General features: G+C 38.0%; 2 protein-coding genes across 2 annotated transcripts; one reads left to right on the top strand and one right to left on the bottom strand.

Moving 5' to 3' along the window:
* Positions 1-265: 265 nt before the first annotated feature.
* Positions 266-13,435, top strand: LOC143341048 (T-box transcription factor TBX6). Its single transcript, XM_076763574.1, has 5 exons — positions 266-385; positions 2,919-3,066; positions 9,323-9,632; positions 12,424-12,570; positions 12,905-13,435. The coding sequence occupies exons 1-5, from the start codon at positions 292-294 to the stop codon at positions 13,433-13,435; spliced, it is 1,230 nt and encodes a 409-aa protein (XP_076619689.1). The 5' UTR covers positions 266-291.
* A 5,146-nt stretch (positions 13,436-18,581) lies between these two features.
* Positions 18,582-21,115, bottom strand: LOC143341353 (phospholipase A1). The gene is made up of 2 exons (XM_076764239.1): positions 20,806-21,115; positions 18,582-19,333 (listed from the first exon to the last, which is right to left on the bottom strand). Exons 1-2 carry the CDS (start codon positions 21,113-21,115, stop codon positions 18,582-18,584), a joined length of 1,062 nt encoding a protein of 353 aa, XP_076620354.1.
* Between the last annotated feature and the right edge of the window lie 1,505 nt (positions 21,116-22,620).

Here is a 22,620-nt window from a genome sequence, read left to right on the forward strand (position 1 = left end):
CAGGCAACGTGGAATTGCATCGACCAATCGGGTCGGCGTGGGCGCGGCGGTAGCGCGATGGGGAGAAAGCGGCAGCCAATAGCGGAAGCGGTCTCCGAGTTACAGTGATGGATCACAGAAACGGAGCCGCTTCTACTTGCAACTCCGAAACGCATCGTCAGTCGTTACTGGACTGTAACGCGGTAGACGTCGGATGACACGGCTGTTTCCTGAACTTTTCTATTTACGTTCGCGGTGAAATCTCGTGACAAAGTGACAGAAACAATATCTGAACGGTGCATCGTTCGGAAGATGAATTCGATCATGCCCATGGAAATGCAACTGCAATTGCATCAACAGATGCTCTTCCGCGAACAGCAAATCACACTTCGTAGGCACAGACCAGGTTGGTGTTTAATATTTATTTTAAGTATTGTTCTCTTAGCCCTCTGGTTCATGAATTATGTTTTATATTGTTTATTGAATATTTGTACGTTCGTGAATTAATTAATTTTGAACTAGACAATAAGTGACCAAACTTGTAGGACTATTAGACATCTTCGCAAGAAAACAAATTTTAACAGAGGGTTGGAAATACGTTATTCAATGGGGGGATTAATTTTCTAAGGATGAGTTAACCGATACATTTTTTGACGTTCTATTTATTATTGCGTAGAAGTATTTATTTCGAATAGTTTTAATCTAACAATAATAGTATAATTTTTCACTGCAAGTTGTGAAACAAGAAATCATGCAATTTTCTTAAACTGTAAGATGGTAGCTTCAATTGTACGTATGAATTTTCAAAAGTAATTATTTATTATTAAATGGTGGAATTTTAAAGGAAAAATCTCAAAAAATTGTCACAAAATCGACATTTCTTTTAACACCATGTCGAAACTAATTATTCGATCGAAAATTCCGTACGTGCGACTGAAAAGGATAGTATTAGGAACCACCATACAAAATTTTAAGTAAATCGGATGAAAATTGACTCAGTTATCGAGCTGCCCTGTTTGAAACATGTGGTTTCCAGAAAAACGCGTTTAAAGTTTTGCACTAAATTATCTATGAAATAACGTTGGAATTTTTAAACTCTAAAGGATTAAACACTTCAGGACCCAGAACGTATTCTCTGTAAAAAGATTATCGTCATCTTCTTCATTTATATCTCCTTTTTCCTTTAATTGAACGTCATGCGTCGCTGTTTTGTGTTTTGTGCTCAGCAGCGGAAAGGCGAAGCGTGGCTTGTTTGTATCGATATCGACCTCCATTATTTGTAATAATCCTGAATAGCCATCGTTAAATTGGATTACGGCTAAATAAGCTGCCAGTTGGACCACTTTAGTTGTGTATCGGTACATTTTATTCACATCACTTATCACTCTAGACTAAATAATCTTGATTTACATAGTTATCTCGACCAAAACACTTCCCATTCATATGAAACCTTTACCACAGCAGAAATAATAAGTTTCAAATGAATGCCCCGAAGTAAAGAGTAGTTAGTCTCAAGCGTTACGCATATTACATGCTCTTCATCTACAAAATCTTCTGTAACTATGTCATTTTTGCAAATTTTACTTTAATATATTTAGGGGGCATTCTTAACTCCCCAAACATTAAAAAGAGATAAAAAAAAATTTCGATTTTTCAAATAACATAAGGGAAAGAATGAAAAATGTTTAGACTACGATTGAAGACCATTTGAAAGAAACGTAAAATACATTACAATAGTTTAGTAAACTTCAAAGTGTCATAACTCCTGAATTATTAAGTTTTTGGCATAAAGTACGTAATGCTTTCTCGTAGAGATTAAAAAACTGCATCGAATATTCAAATCAAAGTTATAAAGATCCATTTAAAAAAATGCACAAAAATGAATTTAATTTTGCTTGACTACTTTAGAGATACGTATAGCTTTTCTCAGTTGCACGAGATCCTGTACATTTCGTTATATTAAAAAAATATAAAATATAACATTCTATAATTTTGAATGCTGTATATCGAAATCGTACGAATACAGTCGCGAATAGATCTCGACCAACACTATGTACATTTGTATGTGCATATAACGCGTACGTGTCCTATTTTTCTGGTTTCCCACGAGGAAAGGTAGCCTGGGTAGAAGAGGGTGCGTCTAAAACGCGACAAGTTCCCGCGTAAGCGACATAGATCCACGCGAGCTTCTCTCGGTTAAGATGAAAGGTGCCGACTTTCGGTCGAGCGGACAATCGTTATCTGACCTATACAACGGCTCGGTACCGGCGTCCTCTCGGCAGGAAGAGAAAGAAGATGAGCCGATGCCCGCAATTATCCTAGCCAGGACATAATGCCCCGACCGCAGAACCGCGAGACAAGTGCAGAGCGAATCGCTCATGCGGGCAAGCGACGACGCTCCATAGATTCACTTGCAAAAGGTGTTCCTCCTGGCATTCGAGTTACCTCATCCGCGCAATTTCTTGCCCTCCCTTAGCTTGTCCGGCCAATCTCTAGGTAGATACAGTGCAAAGGATAACGATCGGGATCAGACAGAGTCGTCTTCCTACCAACGGTGCTTCCTCTTGCGTTTCTTCTTGCTAAAAATACCTTTGTTTTTGGTAGAGCCGTACCTACTACTATTCTGCAAATTCGTAGAAATTCACGAAAGTTCGTTCCAATAGTAGAGATTACAGGGAAATTGAACGGAGTCTCGCATGTGGTAGTCATAGATGACGTTTCGAATTTGCATTTTTTTTTTTTTAAACGTTTACAAAGAATAAACGCTGATAGTATATTTGTAAATGACATTATGGCCATTGGGAATAACGGAGAACTTCGAGTCGAAATGAAATGAAAACTCTTGCATTACAATTTGAAGAAACGATGGAGGCATCCTTGGGTTGTGGAAAATTAGTTGACACGTAAATTTACTGTAACGTTGTTTTAATAATTTTCAGAAGATCTACCGAACTCGAACACATGGAGAATACCTGCTCCTGGAAGAGGACCGCTTCTTCCCGAGGTGAAGGTTGAACTACAAAATCGGGATCTCTGGCAGCAATTCCACTCCGAAACGACGGAAATGATAATTACGAAGACGGGTCGGTGAGTGCATGAGTAGTAATTTTTAAAAAAATTTATTTATCGTCGAGAATTTGTCTCTTACAAACCTCTGTTACGCGGGAAAGTTTACTTTTAGGCTATGAAAATATTGTTCAATCGAAGTAAAGGTAAAAAGAGTATTGTAATACGTACGTCTGGTACTTGTTCGTACTATTGAGTAATACTTTTGCTTAATTATCGAAGTTTTGTGCGGCGTCTGCGAGTTACGAGGGACATATTTTTTCGATGAGCCCGTTGCAGAAATTTTTTTCCTTAAATTCCATCGAGGGTTGCATAGTCCGACAGGCGCCATACGACCACACCCATTGTCGCTGTCGAAAACCCGTAGTGTCTTTACCTGAAAAATTCTCTCTGTATTGTTCTTAACTTTCATATATACAATGTTTCATGAAATGCAGTTATATGTATATTGCTTCTATAAACATTTGTCCAATTCAATCTTTAGCGTTTCAATACTTTCAAATTTGACTAGCACAATAAATTATTTACTATAAAAGTAGAACACCTGGTATGTTATATACGTCATCGTAGATGAGTCAGGTTCCACTAACGCAAAGTTTTCGTACAACGTACCTACGTATCAGTTTGGGGAGGAAAATGGACGCCTTTAACGAGAAATGCCTTCTCGCGACGACAGGGCGATTAGTTTCACGGAAGGTGGTTAAGAAAGGTCGTAAAAGTAAGGTCGTGACGACGTGACTGCATTTATCGACGTCACCGATCTCGGTATCATTTTACGAAGGTAGATTTGCGGGAAAAGTCGTACGACCGGACGGATGTAGATGAATCACGACTTCCGGCCATTCTTTACCGGAAACGATCGAGCTACTGGTCACTCCTTTTCAGATACAGAGACGTACCTATCTAAGATAACGATTACGAAGAATTTCGCGTAACCTACGCGCTAGATAACGTGTTGATATTAGCTAGATGGTTACGTTTCGAACGCGGGGAACAAAAGGGCAGAGGGTAACTCCGATGTGACAAAAACAGACCCCTTAAAATGTTCGATAAGATCTGTCCATTCGAAGCGATTTAACCCGGTGGACACTTTTCTATCATTAACGCGAAGACGCTATTAACACGTCGACCAAAGACTAAGAAGGGAGGAGGGTTCGTCGAGTTCACAGTTAGAAAATCTTCTAATCATCTTTCAGTTTCTCTTATTTTGACAAATTCTGCTAGATAGTGTTGACGTTTCACTAAACAATGTATTTATTTAATTATACATGTTTACTATTAACTGTACAAAGCGTGTTACATTATAGACTGATCCAGCAGGTGACAGTCGATTACTCCGTTTTATCGATAGAGGTGAGATTTACGATTACGTTTGTCTTGTTACTCCTGGCAGATCGAAGCAGGATACTGAAAATAAATAGGTTTTAAGAGACAGTAGATGAACACTGGTGAAATTCATGGGCGGTCCAAACTTCACAATAGCAACGAAGGTGTACGTCCATCCGTGTATCCGTGACCTTCCGGGCCAGCGAGGATTCTGTTTTTCCGAAAGCACCACGTGTCAACCACGTGTACCCTGTTCCAGGCCTTGCGTATACCAATCAGTATTCCGTGACACGATCGACTCATTCGTGTTTCTCTGACCGACAAAGTCTCGCTTTTTCGGTGCATGCACTTTGTTCCCTTTATCACCTTCTGTCCCCGTTTACCCCCCACGTTCGCGCTCCTGGCGGCCTTGCACCATCGCCGATGGCGTGGATAGGAAAAACGTGCGCCCCAGAAGCGCAATTCCAGAACTCTTCGGCATTCGTTTTCTCTTTCCCACCATACCTGCTTCCTTTTCCTTGTAACGTCCTGTTCCTAAGCAGAGATAATTAATTTCACGTTTCGTCGCGATTCGTCCGTCACCGATTACGAACTTCGGTTTACGGTTGTCATTTAGAGTTGGAGAAAGTTCCCTAAAAAAGTTTGTTAGTTTGTAAAGCTTGTAAAGTATATCTCTTAGCTTTAAGAGGATCTTTGATGCTTACATATTGTTAGATTACTCATATACAGGGTGTTCGGCCACCCCGGGGAAAAATTAGATTCTAGAGGCCAAAATAGGATGAAAATCAAGAATACCAATTTGTTGATGGAGGCTTCATTAAAAAGTTATTAACGTTTAAAATTCCGACCGTACTGAATTTTTTTCTCGAAAATACGCAGGATTTCGGGGGTATGTCTATTCACCAAAAATGATTGTAATTGACCCCCGCAACCGAAAATAATTTTTTCAGAATGATTTGGACGTTTTTTTTTTCGTCGAAAAATTTAAGCACCTACCCCCTGTCGATTTTTCTTAAAAATTCCTTTTTCATTTGTAGTAATTTTGTTTGACACCCTACAGAAAAGTTGTTTAATACTTTTTTGTAGGTACCTATGGGCTCTACTTCAGAAAAAAGTTTCATTGAAATATATTCACTATTATAGGAGTTATGGCTGTTTGAAAATTGGACCATTTTTATTGGGTTTTTCTCAGTTTACGGTGTCAAGGATCAACTTTTCGAATATTTTTGCAATTTCTACATATTCTCTAGCAAAATACGCGTAGTTTGCTTTTTTAAACATTAAAATCGTCCAATCCGTTCAGAAGTTATGACGTTTTAAAGATTTCCACGAAATTTCAAGGCAACATTTCTGGCCTCGAATTATATTTTCAGTAATTAATTTTTTTCTCGAAAATGCGTAGGATTTCGGGGGTATGTCTATTCACCAAAAATGATTGTAATTGACCCCTGCAACTGAAAATAATTTTTTTAAAGCGATTTGAAAAACTTTTTCTTCCTGAAAAATTTCAGCACCTACCCGAATTTTTTTCCAGAAAGTGGGTAGAATTTCGGGGGTATGTATATTCACCAAAAATGATTGTAATTGTTTCCCGCAATCAAAAATAATTTTTTCAGAATGATTTGAAATTTTTTAATTTAATTTTGTAATAACTTTTTAATAAAGCTTCAGTCAAGAAATTGATATTCTTGATTTTCGTCTTATTTTGGCCTCTAGAATCTCCCATTAAAATTTTTCTCAAGGGTAACCGAACACCCTGTATAATTGTGATGATTGTTTCTCCAGTTTGAATATTAGTTCACCAAAATTAAATACCTAAGACTTCTGTCAATTTTTTATCCAATAGTTGTACATATTTCATATTGCAAATTGGAGTTAAAGCAAAGCGTTCGATAACCACGATTTTAAAGTGAAATCACGACGTATAGAAAACTGTATTTATAATTGAATCCTGCGTAGTTGCGCGGATCTAAGGCCTTTTTACACTGTTCCGCCGAGCCACGTGACTTTTGATTCATCTAATCTGCGAGATGAAAGAGAAGCGGGGCGCGTGCTGCCGATGCACGCGTTGTATCACGTTATTACGACATTATCTGGTTATTCGATAATCTCGAGAGGCTTTTTAAAAGGACCAGACGCTCGGATCATCGGCGCACGGGCCTTCCAGCAGCCGTCGCGACGGCGTAATCCTCCACTTATAAGGGCGCCACTTTTAGTGGATCCAACAACGAGGGCATGGTCGTTGATCCTCTCTATCATTCTCGAACGAGTCTCCTGAGAATTTTTTTCCTCAACGTCGAATAAATCGTAAGTTAAACGTTGCGAACTTGATCGATTCGTGGTTGCTCAAAGCTCAACCCTTTGAGGTCCTATGTCAAGGTTCTAGTCAAGTCTTACGTCGAATTCAGTTCGACATAGAAGTTTCTGACTCCTATCATATCTATTTTATTATAATATTGTGACACGAACAGCTCATAATTATTTAGGTGTAGCAACAACCTTTAATTTTGTCTAAAACGTTAGTTTATTAATGTAAGGATATTTTCATTTCTTCCTTGCATACTGAGTTACTTCTGTCAAATATGCTTGGCAGTGTAAAATTTGCATCTAGAATAGTCTTTTTGCTATATAAATATGGTTTTGCAACAGAAACGTTTAATTTTACACGTGGAAATGAGGAAACATTCTATATCATTTTTTAACAGCAAGATTTTATTAATATTAAAAGCAAAGGCGGAGAACGACTTCAATACGTTAAAAATAAAATGAGTAACTGGTTTGTGTGGTACAAACTCATTAATGAATAATGAAATAACTTTTCTCAAACGTTCCGATCACTAAATCTGAACTCCATCCAGATACATTCTCTCTGTCCACATCTTTATCAGTATGTATATCTTTATTTAATACTCGTGTTTATAAACGAAACGCTATCGCCTAAAGGTGTCATGTGTAAATCTGTTACCTCTAAATCTTTTCTCGAAACCATTCATTGCTTTACGCCGACGTAGTTCGCAGAAGAATTTAGTTTATATACAAACGAAGCCACGATTCGATTCGAAGACTTAAACGGTTCACGGACGTAACGATTTGTCGTTTCAAAAAATCGTAATGCATATAACTCCTACTTATTTTATTTTAGCAATCGTAGCTACAGAAAAGAACAAAATTTCTATATTATTCTAGTTTCGAAAGTGCGATGTTGAATTCTGCCTAAATAAACTATTTTTAATATACCTCACGAAATTAAATTGTGCATCTAATCGATCTACCTAACGATCTAATGCAAGCTTAGTACGTCTACTCGTGACAAGGAAGAAAGTACAAACAGTGACAATCATGTCTCCATAAATACTGATACCAAAAATTGTTATCAGACAGAGATCAAGTATTTTAAGGCACATGCTTGTCAAATAAATTTATTTTCTCGCATGCCAGGTGTCAAGATGATTTCAAGGACATAATGTTTTCTTTTCTTTTTTTCAATGAAGTCATATATTCTTTCACGTTTCTATTGTCCATTTTCGATCGAGTCGAACGAGTTGAATATTTTCGACATTGATGCGTTAGGAACGAATGTGATCGATGCAATAAAATATTTTTTTCTATACGAAGCCTAGCTTGTAGCTTATATTTGATGAAATAAACAAATTGCCCGAAAGTGGATATAATAATATTTTTGGTGAAAATGGTTTCACCGTCGTTGCAAGTGAACCAGAGTAGCATAACTATCGTACCTTGGCCGTCATCTTAGACAAGGCTAAAAGCACACTGCTTTCCACAGGTAGCATAAGCAAACTGAACGAGAACGAAGGGACAGAAAATTCCCTGTCATTAACGTCCCGGCGGCGAGTGGGCGTCGCCGAAGGAACGACTCGAACTCCAGTTACTTCCGGCGACTCTTTGAGAGCATCACGGGCCCTGCTATCTTTCGATCCCGACAGCAACTTCTCCCCCTCGTGTAAACATTTCAAACTTGCGGACAATCCCATAAGTAAACCTCCAAAAGTCAATCTGCGGTGGCTCGGGCCCGTTTGCATACCTAATTGCGGATTTTCCACCGTCGCTTTGTACCGCTTTTTATCCGCTCCCATGGGAGTTAATCGGACGACACGATGAAAATTAACGGGGAATCTTTCTTTGTTCTTTCGCAATTCGTGCTGTGTTATATGTATATAACCGTGCTGGAAGTAAAATGAATTATATCTAAGCTTGATCACAGCGGTACCTGACTTTTAGGGATTTAAAAGTTAAGCCCGCGAAAGATATGCATCTCGAAAAATGGACGCAATTAGCAGCGGGAAGTCCAACCTGTATCCACGAATTAGGCTCTTGGAGTCGTACTTTCGTAAAGTGACGCATATACGTCCACGCTAATGCATAATATGTACGCTAATCACCTTCTGAAATCGTAATCTTCTCTGAAACTCCGTTCGCATTGTTTCGAACACAATTTTAACAACGGAAAATCCAAACGATCGATTTACGTGATTCCATCGGTATTTCCAAATTCGTCGAAACTTTTAATCTCGCGATCGTTTCTATATTTCGAACAACTCCAGAAAATATTACGTGTTTCGAAACTTCATATTATCGAGTCGTAATTACGACAAAAAATAATTTTAAGCACGATGACTTCTGTGAACGTTGAATCGTTTCTGCAAAAATATGCACCACTGCTCGAAACAAATGACGAGTAATCACGATTAAGAGCTGTGTTACGTTTCATTCTCAAATCTATGCAGAGAACGAAAAAACATTCAGATTATTTTTTTTCTTCAAATCTATAAACTTTCACGACACGTTTAAAAAAACAGAATGTTTATTATTACGAGAAGCTTGTCGATTTATTGCATGGGTATGAGTATCGATGAAAGAGGTTTAGATCACTTACGGTTTTAGATTAACAATTTTATTTTATGTAACAAGTAGGTAATATGTTTTGTTCCAGACGAATGTTTCCATCGATTCAGCTGTCTGTCACTGGATTGGAGTGTCGTGCTAGCTACTACGTTCTTCTCGAAGTGGAACCGGCGTCCGATCGTCGACACAAGTATGTTGGCGGCGGTGCAAGCGTCGACGATGGCCCTAGGAACGCAAGAGGATGGACGTCGGCTGGTCCAGCTGAGCCTCAGCCTCGAATCGATCGGAGAATTTACCTGCATCCGGATAGTCCGGCGCCAGGTTCCCACTGGATGCAACATTCTATCAGTTTCAATAAGCTCAAGCTGACCAACAACGCCGTTGATCCCAAAACTAACGTGAGTACTCCCTATTTGCTGTAACTAATTTATTTAGTGCAAGGCGAAACGTAATCAATATTTATACTATTTCAACTTTGTAAAAAGAAGTATAACAATCTTCTTCTGGTCGTTTTAAAGGTCCTCTATTCTCACACCTCTAAGTTGAATTTATTAAAAGATTCTTTTATACTAGGAATTCAGTGAGAACATGAAGATGGTGTTAGAAAACCTTTTATAAGTATTTTTATTCAATGCTTCTAAAGATTTGAACATTTTTTTGTGTATTTCAATAGATTGCAAAGGAAATTAGAATTTGTGCATGTTTGCTACAAGAAAAAGAATTCAAAAAAAGAAAATATATCTCGGGGAAAAGGCTTAAAAGCGTATAGAGAAGTACGGAAAAGGAAGCTGGCGATTCACTAGGAGCAGTAGCGGCGTTCCATTTATCTAGATGTCCCATGTTTAGACAGGCCAGCTTGTCCTTAAATGCTTCTTCTCTCTCTTTCTTTGCGTGTCTCTGGTTTCGACTTACTGGTTTCTCTTCGCCCGAGCCGTATGCGGGAGGTCGCCACACACGGATCCACCCTCTCAGCTACTCGTTTCACTTCCGATTGGGACCTACTTAAAAAAAAACACGCCTGCTGCTTTCAAACGATACCTCACTTTGCGCCAATTAACTTCAACTTTCCACTCGTAGTTAATTCTTTGGATTCAAAACTTTAAAAAGAAATGCCACCAACATCTTTTTGAGGAACAGATTTTCTAAACATCCGAAAACACTGCAGAATTCCTTTAACAATTATAGATGACGATAAAATTGAACGTGGATCCACAATCCTTTTTTGTTTAATATAAAATCGAAAATGCAGCCTTACAATTAACCAGGGATAAACTCGTTGATGTTAAAACCATAAATTTGATAGAATTGATACTAAAAAAAGTCTTGGATGATTCTGATGTTCCTTTGTAAGCTTATCCTCGTCTCTTCTTTTTAATTGAAAGCTTAACGTCATATTGGCAACGAGGTCATTAGCGACATAGATGTGTGTGATTTGTCGTTATGGATGAATTTGAAGATTATTAAAAGCTTCTTTTAGTGAAAATGCAAATAATATCGTCAAATTAATCCATAGCAACGAATCACTCGACGAATCTATTTAATCACCGAAAAATACTAATCTATATCGCTAATGACATCGTTGTCGATGCGACGTAAAGTTTTCAATATCCTCATCTTGTTTGGTGTATTATATAAGTCAGGACTTGTAACACTGATTGAATTAACATATATTAAAAAATATTATTCTGAGTAATATTGCATAGACAGGGTTCATTAGTCGCATTAGATTGCCAAAAGAGGTCGATGGGGGGGGGGGGGGGGAGTTAAGAACCACTGCCTTAATGGGTCCGCTAACAGGAGGGCCTGTTAAATGGCCGAGGTGACCAAACTCGGCGTTTCCGTGCACGGGAGCCGGGGACTGGATTAAAATCTGGAAAAGGGAAAAGGTCGACGCTGCGCGTATATACTCTCCGTACCTTCAGGAGGACTTAAGCTACTCAAAATGGTGCCGGGTACGTCGGTTTCGGGCGTTGTCCGTGAAGAACAGAGATTAACACGCTCCACGACACCCTGTAATCGATATACCTCCCTTTTCTCTCGGCGAGTGGGTTTGTTTACGCCTCGGCAGGACAAGTCCTGGCAGCTGTCTTCAACGGCGCCCCTTGCCAGTTCTTTCAGTTTTCAGGAATTCATACTTCGGGAATTACTTCTGCGGATCTGCTCCGTCTCGAGCATCCTGAAGAGCGCGCACGCTTCCGCAAGCAATTATTAAAACGAAAGAATTCCGATTCTCTTTACCCCAACTCCTTCGCCTGAAAAATTCGAAAACCTCCTAAAGAATCGAACCTCTGCTATTTATTTCAAATATTACAATGTGGAAACCTGATATATGGTGTAATAGAGCCAATAAAACCTTTCTGAAATCTGAAAATTTCGATCGTTAGACTGCTCTATTGAAGTTTCTTCGTTTCGTTTCGCACCCTGGCGATTGGATCGAGGCTGCATCGCCGTATGTCATGCAGTTTAGTCAAGATTTTGAATTAGCCCGAGAGCGTGTGATTCCGAGAAGGTTGAAGGGCCAGTCTGGTTTTCGAGAATCGCGTCTGTCCCCGTCGTCGTCGGCATCTTTAGCGAGGCGCCAACTTATCTTGACGAAGCGGCATCCCTTTACCCGATTCTTCAAACTAATTACGAATTTAATAAAATTCTCCCTCGCGTCTGTCGGCCAGAGTGAAGGGAATCTCTTCTTCGCGACCGGTAAAAAACGGAAGATGTTCATTACGATTTGGGGCCGCGGCGCATCCACCAATACCCGACCAAGAATTAATCTCGCGTTTCTCGATCGTTCTGACGTCGATCGGTAATTATTATTACGGTTATTATCAGTCGTCAACAGGAATTTTGCAATGTTATATAGTTGATACTTTAATTTGACCGACTTTCGAAATACGTTTTAAATTTTATTGCGATCCTTTCAGTCGTTTTTCCGTTGCATTTATAATTTGTAAGCAACAACACATTGTCTGTTTCCTGATTTGTATGGACGAGAATAGAAGTGGCTTAATCGAAATCGGTTTAGTAGACTAAGTTAACTCGGAGCAGACAGACAAACGAACAGAAAAAAAATTTGTTAAATGTGTAAAAATTCTATAAACTATACGTCTAGGTTAAAATCAAACGTTACAATTTTATTTCCATCGGTGTGTTTGTTGTTAAGATACCATTAAAAAGGCATGCTATTTTTTGCAGGTGGTCCTGACGTCCATGCACAAGTATAATCCGCGAATCTGGATCATTCGTTGCGACGACGCGACAAGACTGAGCGATCTATACTCCCATCCAGCCTCGTCGTTCAGATTCAGTGAAACGGAGTTCATTGCCGTGACCGCTTATCAGGTAAATATCTACGTACATACATGATGTTTCCTAACACTTTGCGGACGGATATCTGGATATACTCGATAATATATTTTTATCTGTCGTTATAAATCAACAAAACTTGATTTTCTCTATACGTTCAAGCCGTTACTAAAATTCGAATAAAATACATACACCGCATGAAGTAATTTTTACAGTACGCTCGATGCGTTTAATTGCTATTTATTCTACGATAATAACTCAATTCGAAGTTAAAAGCTCCGAAACAGCGATACTTTAAAAGTAAAAAATGACATTTGTTCACTCGACTGATTGTTAAGTATCGTTTTAAACATGTCTTCTTCTTTTTCAGAACGAGAATATTACGAAATTAAAAATCAACTACAATCCGTTCGCGAAAGGTTTCCGGGAGACGGGTCAGTCGCGGTGCAAGAGGAAATTTCAACAAACGGAAGTGGAGAGATCGAGTCGCATCGACGACGAGGAGGGCAACGTGTCTTCGGAATTTGAATCGAACAGAGCATCGAGTCACTTGGACATCGTCGCTCAGAGGCCAAAGACTGCGTCCAGCGAAACCGGAAGTCTCGATGACAGCGGTGTCAGTAGCTGCGGGGGTGTCAGTCCACCCTTACCCTCGATACACAGGAATTCACCGTCGAGAGAAATCGATCGCGACACGCAGCCACGATTGCACAGGCCGTGGGTCGATTCGTCGCCAAAGTTTTCGTCTGCTACCGTATCTTCGAGACTATCGCCCGGATACGATCTTTTAAATTTTCCTGTGAATTACCTGCGTCTGTTGCAACATCCTTCTGTCACCATGCAACCTAATTTGATAAGGTTGCAGTATCAACCGTTGCCACAGTTCTCGAGGTATTATTAAATATTTGCCATTTTGGTGCCAATAATCGGTTACCCATTCCCATATTTTATTAAAAAAATTTTGATCTTGTTAATATGTTGCCAAATCGATCTGGATCACTATCTAGACAATTCTACGTTAATTTGCGTTTTTAAAGTGAAAGATAATTTTTAAGTACAAGAATTTTAAATATATTTATACGCTTATTCGATAGCCAGGGTCCTCGGGGTACCCATGGCAACAAAGTTGAAAGATTTCATGGTAGAATAGTTTTAGGATTAAGTCTGTTAGTAGGAATAAAGAGATGGGATAAATTCCATCGGACGATGAACCAAAGATTTCCTATATTTAGCAGCGATGGAAGATTAATCTCGATCTTTTCTGATTCGGTCCTATCATCGATTATTGTCGATAAAAATGTATAATTAGACAGATATTCGAAGGAGAAAGTTGTTAAAAACGAAGTTGTCTAAGTGTATGAATTGTTGTATTAGTGAGAATCAGTTCGATGTACACCGTCACGATATGGTGCTTTAAGGCTGTAAAGCGGAATACCTGAAAATATCTGAACTTGTATATTTCGCATATTGAAGGAATTTGCTTCTGAAAGAATGCATTTCTGGGGTTTCGAAAAAATATTGTGCCTTAAGCAAGCGTACGAGATAGAATATTTTCGAACTTTTACCTTTTATCCTTGTATCGATTGCTGGAAAACGACCAAAGATATTTCCAATGACTTCTCGACTGTTTGGAAGGATTCCTCGCTCCGGATGCTCCAATAGATGTATTGTATTTTACCTGAGTTTGTATAGTTAACGAAGAAACCTAGTATTGGCTTTGCTCATTTTTCAAAATGAGCAAGTAAGATATCAAAGAGTTACGTAATGGAAAGCAATAATTAAAAGAGAATCAGTGCCTTATATTATGGATTTACTCCGCGCGAATGTAAATAAGTACAAATAATAGTGCCTTTACCAAAGGGACGAATGTTTGAACGTATAAGTAATTATTACTAATGTAATTATTATTGTTATTAGCTGTACGCTAGGTTCCTTGACATGCTTCGAACGAGCAGAGCATGCAAAAGAATACAGTCTGCCAGTATTATACACGCTGTATTATTTTTTCTGTGAATAGGTATACATGTGCATTTATGCATACCATGTATATGTGTATTTTTATCGATAAATTTGTATTCGAATTTTTGAAAGGTCAAAATATTTTTATGTACATTATCGTTACTTTTAATACATAGTCTAAGGAAATCGGTGTTTTTTTTTTACTGTGCGTTATCGTTGTAATAAATTACGTTTTATACGAATGCTTCGCGTTGTAATTTAAATTTTTTCCGAAGCATTTAGAAACCTTAAATCACTTAAAAACGATTTCTATTTAGGAAATAAAACAATATTAAACAAGGTAAGGTGACGCTGAATTTTCGAATTTGAATTGTCGAACAAAGATATTAACCTATCATACTTTCTTTATTTTTTTCACACTCCAAAGATGATGGAATCATTCATTAATCAATTACAAAATTAAATTAAGGATGTTAAAATAAATTCTTCTAGCCAAGTAGCTTCCTACGCTTTAGGAGGCAGTCTCTGCGACTAAGATTCATAAATAAATCATTTTTCTTAGATTGATTTAAATTAATTTACGATTAAGTTGTGTTCATTGACTAAATTAACTACTCATTGAATATTCAGAATAATTTAAAGGAAGCCTCTGGCTAAATTAAGTGTTCACAAAATTCTTACACAAGTGAATAAATATTATTTACAAATAGGGGATGCGACCCCTAGATAGATTTCAAAAAGCACTGATCTAATATATTATTGATATTTTAGACGATACATCGATATCCTTCGTAAGAGAAGAATGTTCCTGGAAGGAAAGTATCGTTGTTAGGCAAATTTCGGAAACCACGGTTCTCAAGAGGGGGTAAGAATCTGCAGACACGAGTTTTTGTAGTTAAGAATCGTGTCGCGTCTATACGTCGCCCTTTCGAGGATCCCTCCAACTTTCAGTATCGATGTCTCCCGAAACACTTTTGAATCAGCGGGGGCGCCGGTTCGTCGGCTACTCAACGACGTCTGGATCCATCAACGAGCTTCCGTATAACGATAGGCTCTCTCAATACGTTCCCTTTCAAGTCTTTCAGCGAAATTGCTCATAGTAATGTTTCCAGCTAGTTTTTATAGAACCGCCGGCCTCGTGAGAACCTCGAAAGCCTTAACACGTTTTGCGTCGAACCGATTTTTGGCTATATACTTTCCCTTCAGGCTGTGTGAGTTCTATGTGCCCCAAGCACCACGTTCAGTAGTTTTGTTTCCGACGTATGCCCTGCAATATTTATTATAATAGTCCAAAAACAACAGAGCAATAAATACAATATAAATTGAGTTATTTTAACGCTTATTTTTATTCTCTTAAAATAACAAAGATTTAACATATATTTGAAATAAGTAGAAAGTTGGGAAAGTTTTGTGGAGAGGCATGCTTCCCTGAGAAATGTAAACATTCTCAAGTAATAATACAACATAGTATATTTAGTTATTGTACATAATAGATTACATATCATACAGTATGAGTTATTTTATCTGCTTTTGAAGCAATACTATAACAACGTCTAATTACTATTTCTTTTGTACCAAGTTCCTATACATAATTTTCGTTGATAGAAATTCCAATTAATTTGAAAAGGCTTTACAGCTACTCGCAAACGAACATTATAATTTAAGTCTTTTCTTATGCTATCCGTTTACAAAAAGATTGTTCGCGATAGCGACGAATGGAAAGAAGATTACTCGCAATAATTACCTTGTACATCGTACAAAAAATATTTATTTAGTAGTAATACTCTGTATTAATATTGTTTAGGCGTTAAAAAAATATTTCTCTGGTTATTGCGTTCACTATTTTCTCTCATGGAAACATAGTTAATCTAGAAATAATTGCATAATAAAGTTGTTAAATATTTCAAGTATGCGGTTCGTTCAGTGTGTGAAGTCGTTTATTATACTTTGAACGCGCGTGTCATCACAATTGATCGATTACACAATGACGCTCGCAAAGATGGATTGAAAAACAGTTGTCCGGTCAATGGACATTGTCTGGAATACATTTATGGTGGCTCAGTGGAGCGGGTAACGGGATCGATCGGACGGTAGATCACGGATACGAGATTTTTCCGGACGACACGTACCGTGTCCGAATACGCAATCGCATTCCGAGTTTGAACTGTACGGTTCGTGGTACCGTACGAAGGTCCACTTGTCCGCGAACACCTGTGCTCATCGATTAGTTCAGCCAAATCAATTTCGAGTAAACACCGTGCCATAACTAGTATAATGGTTACAGCTATGAAAATAATCGGGACTATTATTCCCTTCGAGATCCCACAACTTTCTTCTGAAATATTCACCGATATCGCCGACAGTTTCTGACACACGTCTGATTCAATGTTTACGATTAACGACTGTTTTTTCAATGAAAATATATGTAAGTATAAATTTAGGTTGGCTCAGTGTAAAATTGATAAACGGAAATGTTTGTTTCTTTTGGAACAACGTAGCAATTAACAATTCATATTATAATATCAATATTTGAAGTTTAATACTGTGTTATAATTATTAATATTGTAAGTTAATGTTATAAGTTTAATATTACAATAAGTTAATATATATATTAATTTATTATATGTTTCTTTTAGGAAGCTGTCCTGAAATATACAAGTATATATTCGTGCATCATATGTGACGCACGGAAGTGTGTCACTGGGAAACGTTTGTGCGTCATATATGGTGCTTGGAGAGGAAATGAATTTAAATGGGACACACTGTGTACTGTAGAGCTATGGAAGAGCCTTTTTAATATTTTGTTGACTTCTATAGGTGAGTGACAAAGTTACCTACTAATTTTAATAGTTGATTTTATAATTATCGCGAGCTGTTTGTAATCTTTTTACGTGGAATTAATATAATTTCAAATAAAGAAATCAATTTCTTTTGTATTATCTTGAAAATATCGTAAGTAAATTTGAAAAAATAACAATGTTACATATGTAAATCCTTTAATTATTGATTCAACAACAATCAGTTCGAAATTCGGAATATTTTCTATATTTAACTGTCCCAAGAAAAGGAAAAAGGCCTGGAAATTAAATACTTCTGTTCGAAAAAGTGTCGTTCTGTGGCTGATTTAATAGAGAAACTAGTCAAGATTAACAGTCTCTTCCTTAAATGTATAATGGTTTTCGGTTTCTGAAAGTTCTGGTTGCGAAACATACTCATGTACAGTCATTGACTCTTCTACCGCGAGAACAGATTCCGTAAAATCATCTCTTCTATCATATTCATCTTTTTCCTTCTCTCCAAGTAGATACTTCATTATCGTAGCATTGAAATGGTTGCTCGATCATACATTATTTCTAGATGTTACAGTGATCGAAATTTGGCTATAGCTAAACTCGTACTAATTAAGAATCTTTCACGTTCTTTTATTTCAAACAAATAGAATGGCTGGAATCATGGATACTGTGAGACGACCTTTTTTAAAAACGACTGTTTGAGATTATACAGTGATACCAATTTTAACTTTCTATCGTCTAAAAAATTTTAAAATATCACTGAAATGCGTATAAATAAACCTTGTAAAGACTACGAAAGGTCCTATAGTTTGTTCACAAAAAATTCCACAAGAAAGCCTGAAAAAACGCGCTTCACGCTAGAAGACTTAAAACACAGTTCTTAAAAATGTTATATATTCTATTGTTTCTTAATTATTTCTTCAACAATACTATCAAAATTCTAACCATTTTCATACGAAATAGTCTTCTCATAGAAATTTCGTTCACTGCGCAATGAAAATAGAAAGCTGGAAAAAATCAGCAATCAGTATTTTATTAAAATGTTATCGTACCATTTTTTGGGATCTCGTATCGCCCAAAACTGACTAACATAGCGTCGCTATCATGAAACCGCATTTTACGAGCGAAGCTTCTTCGCAGCCCGCCGTAGTAATTTCGGAATTCTCCGACGCGATTAATTTACCATCGCTCAGAGCTGTGCATAGGTTCACAGATCGTCTCGTGCACATTGTACAGAATTCAGTCCATCGCGACGAATGTCATATCGTGCCGCAACCGTGAAACTCACCCTCTCGGTTACCAAGAAACGGGTTTCTTGTCCGGCAGGCAGCACCTAGGGTCGCCGTGTCCGTTCCCGTACTTGGGACAATACGGTGGGTGCTTTCCAGTGAAACAGAAGGACCCCCTGGTCCCGATCGGCGTGTGCTGGCCCATGGGCACGTATTCCCCGGCCCTGACAGCGATCCTGGGCCCGGAAGGACACCTTCTGGAGCACGGTTCCGCCATGGATTCGAGGCCGCCGTTGTCGATGCTCTGTGCCATGTAACAAACGACCCAGACGTGACTGCACAGCTGATCGTTCGGTTTGTTCTCGCAGAACGGCTGCACCTTGCCGCCGTTCACGCAGAAATCCACGTGGCCCATGCGTCCGCTCTCCCCGTAATATCCGGCGTTCGTGTGAATCACCTCGACGAAGTCTGCGTCGCCGCTGTCCAGTCGATTCACGTAACCGGGACGCAGCAGAGGCCTGGCCGGGTCCAAACCGATTATTCGATGCATCCTAAATAGCAGAAAGTTCGCCATGATTCCACAAACGTGGGCGCCCAACGAGTGTCCCACGCAGGTTGTCCTCGAGATCGGCAGGCCCAGATTTCGCAAGGTCGTTAAAGTGCCGGCCAGGCAACGGGCCACGGGACGAAGATTCGCCACCGCAGCTGGGTAACACGGTGCCGCGCACAAACCACCCCAGTCGACCAGGAACACGTTGTAACTGCCGTTTCTCAGGTAAGCGTCGCGGAGGACAGCGATAGGGAGGGTGTCGTCGCCCCCTGGAAACGCGAATTTTGGTTAATAAGTCGAGGATGATTTTAAAAGTATTTCAACGTTGTCGAAGAAGAATGTCAACCCTTAAATGCACAGTGTCTCGAAAATGAAACAATGTCTTTAACTTCTAATTAAAGTATCGACCGCAGTGAAAGTTTTACTTTTGGCTGTATGCCATCATATTGGCCCATTTAAACGAGGTATGAAAAGATCGGAGATTTATTCTTGCTAAAAATATATTTTATAGGTGGGTAACTGTATTTTATGCTGATAAGAGTTTTTTTGCTAAAATACAGTTGGTATTGAACTATTTTTTTACTTGATCTTATTATATTCTGAATGAATATTTTTGTATAAACACGTATAATAATCTACATATAATAGATTTTTCTTCGATCAAAATTAAAAAATCATGCATTTAAGGGTTATACTTTCTTCAGAATTTGTCAAGAAATATCAAAACAATTGCTAAATAGGAATAAATCGTTTACTACTATTTTTTGTATTAAAAATTGAAGGATTTTTTGTTTTAATATTTACGACATATATATATAATAAATAAAATATATTTTTCCATTTCAAAATAATAAAAGAAAAAAAGTAACTCGACGGTGTTTCAAACTCATATACTATAATTTACACCTGCTATCGTTTCGAAAGCAATGCCCACGACTGTGAGGCCCCTTATTAGTACTAATAAATTTTGTATTTTGGATTAGCTTGCATACATTTTCAACTTCAACCCTATATCTATGGAGTTTGCGCAAAAGAAGAATGCAAGATCCTATAATACATTAGGATTCTAGAACAGTGGGGCCAAATATCTTATTATTGTAGAAGTTTTTATTAAACTTCTAATATTTTTTATTAAAGTATGTCCAAGCAAATTAGTGCAGCTTTGCAAGCAAAAAGGTTCTGAAAATAAATAATATCTCTTCGATGGTAGTCTCATTAGATTACATATTAACGAATAATCGAAAGAAAAATTGAAATTGGAGGATTATTTAGAGAAAAAATATAGAATTCTAGATCAGTGGGACTAAATATTTTATTATTGTAGAAGCTTAATAAAAAGTATGTCCAAGCAAATTAGTGCAGCTTTGCAAGCAAAAAGGTTCTGAAAATAAATAATATCTCTTCGATGGTAGTCTCTTGAGATTACATATTAACGAATAATCGAAAGAAAAATTGAAATTGAAGGATTATTTAGAGAAAAAATATAGAATTCTAGAACACTGGGACCAAATATCTTATTATCGTAGAAATCTAACGAAGAGAATACCAAAGTAAATTATTGCAATTTTGCAAACAAAAAGGTGGTGAATAAGATGTCCCTTCGATCTTAGTCTCATTAGAAGATATTAACGAATAATCGAGAGAAAAATTGAAAGGATAATTTAAAGAACAGAACCAAGTGTTTTTGTATTCCATCGATCGAGTGGTCAAACTTTAGTAAACATGTATTGTTTAAATGCACCTGCGTATCCGTGTATAAGAAGGACGTTTTCCTTGGTCGGATCGTAATCCTGTCTTAGCCAATCGGACTCCCTAGAGTCGAGTTCTCGTCTTGGACGATTGTTCGCGTAAAGGTAGACACGCACTTCGGGATCAGGGCAGGAATCACGATCGTTTCCTCGTCTCCATACGCACTTTTCGTAGTCGTATTGGCCAGCGAGCCCGTTTTGGATGGCTTCCTGGATCGGTCCGAGCGGTTTCTTCGCCGAGGACTCGATCGCGAGGAGCAACGTCGCCAGGAGCAACCAGGACATCGAGACTGACGAAACCATCTCGCGACACGAGACGTTTGTCGACCCGCGCGATACGACAACTGATCGTGTGCACGCCGATTCTTCGTACGCCGCTTTGTCCTTCGTCTCCCACTTTTTTCACCTGTCGATGACTGTTAGAAGATTTGGGGATCGAAGGGCGCGAGGGGAGGGGCAGGCGTTTCGCCTACGGCCGTCGACACCACGTGGAATCGCGACAAATGCGAAATCGAAGTGTCAAGGTCGTCGATTATCCACCTCGCCTTAGAATTATCACTTTCGATGCAAAATATTTGCGTCATCTTGATCGATTATGGTAATTTGTCGGGGGAAATGTATGTGTTCGAGGACGCGAATTTTAAATCGAGAAATAAAAAGCTTGTTCCTTCGAACAAATACGGAAACTTGTCGCAACGGATCCCGAACGTTTTCGACTTTATTTTTCTAATTAATATTCTTTCGGGGGATCGGTCTCGAGTAACAAAATTAAATTCCAGTTTGGAAAAAAATATGTTGATGCTAGGTAAGTGGTTTCAGGTTTAATAAACGTTTTTAAACTGCTGTGACAAACGAAGGGAATGTTTATTTAATTTTCTCTTAATTGTTGGTTCACCGAGCGTCTCTTTAAAATAGATAATTCAGTAGTTTCGTATTTTTTTCAATTGACAAAATTTAGATTTTATACGAAATAAAGTGAAAATAGTCAAACTTGATTTATACGTGGAATAATATTTGTTTCAATTTAAACTCTTATCAAAATTCTAATAAAATTGCTTGAATTTCTGTCGCGATAGCAAACATTATTTATTTGTAATTTTATTGCATTGTCGTGACTATAATAATGACGGTGGTTAATATTTATAAATTTAAAGTACATGGTTCGCAACAAAAGTTTTTTACCAGACTGTTGATAGTAATATCAATGAAAAAGATTGAAAGTGTCGGTTACTAGGTCATGGTCGAAATTTGGTACACTTAATTTAAAGGTCATTGGAATAAGGAATGAGTGAGTTCCATGGGAAAGTTGCGAAAGTGCATCAGGACGCCTTTAGAAACTCGAATGAGTGAAAATTTGGCACTGCAGTTTGCATTGAAATTGGTGGTATAACTTTCTTGTTTATATTTTATTATGCTATCCTTTATATTGTCGACATTATTTATTTGCATCGATATTCGTTATAATAGCAAAGGGATGAACTCGAGGGTGAATTCTATTTTCCTGTGGAGTATTTCGAGTATAGATAACGATTTCAATTTTGAGAGTAAATTAGAAAGCAGGTCTGCTTGTGAATCATTGGTATGTAAAGTAGGACAACGGCAGAAAGCGTGGAAAATAAAAGATCGATAACAAATTAGTTTGGTCGAATTTTTAATTTCTGTCATCTCTCTGCAGCTACGTACGTATCCTTGATCTATTTTTGCGTTACTTTTTTAGAAACTTGATCTTCCCACTGATGAAAGATATGGTACAATAAAATATAAATTTCTCGTACTATGCTTTCGCTTTCGTATATTTCTAAAATAGT

Source organism: Colletes latitarsis, chromosome 4 (genome assembly GCF_051014445.1).
Source record: "Colletes latitarsis isolate SP2378_abdomen chromosome 4, iyColLati1, whole genome shotgun sequence".
Taxonomy (NCBI): Eukaryota; Metazoa; Arthropoda; class Insecta; order Hymenoptera; family Colletidae; genus Colletes; species Colletes latitarsis.

What these genes read in the sequence shown, in the direction of transcription:
- LOC143341048 (XM_076763574.1), top strand. Translation starts at nt 292, where the DNA reads ATGAATTCGATCATGCCCATGGAAATGCAACTGCAATTGCATCAACAG. An exon ending in ATAATTACGAAGACGGGTCG is followed by an intron (nt 3,067 to 9,322) that starts GTGAGTGCATGA and finishes GTTTTGTTCCAG; the next exon opens with ACGAATGTTTCCATCGATTC. An exon ending in CCGTTGATCCCAAAACTAAC is followed by an intron (nt 9,633 to 12,423) that starts GTGAGTACTCCC and finishes TATTTTTTGCAG; the next exon opens with GTGGTCCTGACGTCCATGCA.
- LOC143341353 (XM_076764239.1), bottom strand. Translation starts at nt 21,115, where the DNA reads ATGGTTTCGTCAGTCTCGATGTCCTGGTTGCTCCTGGCGACGTTGCTC. An exon ending in TCTTATACACGGATACGCAG is followed by an intron (nt 19,334 to 20,805) that starts GTGCATTTAAAC and finishes TCGCGTTTCCAG; the next exon opens with GGGGCGACGACACCCTCCCT.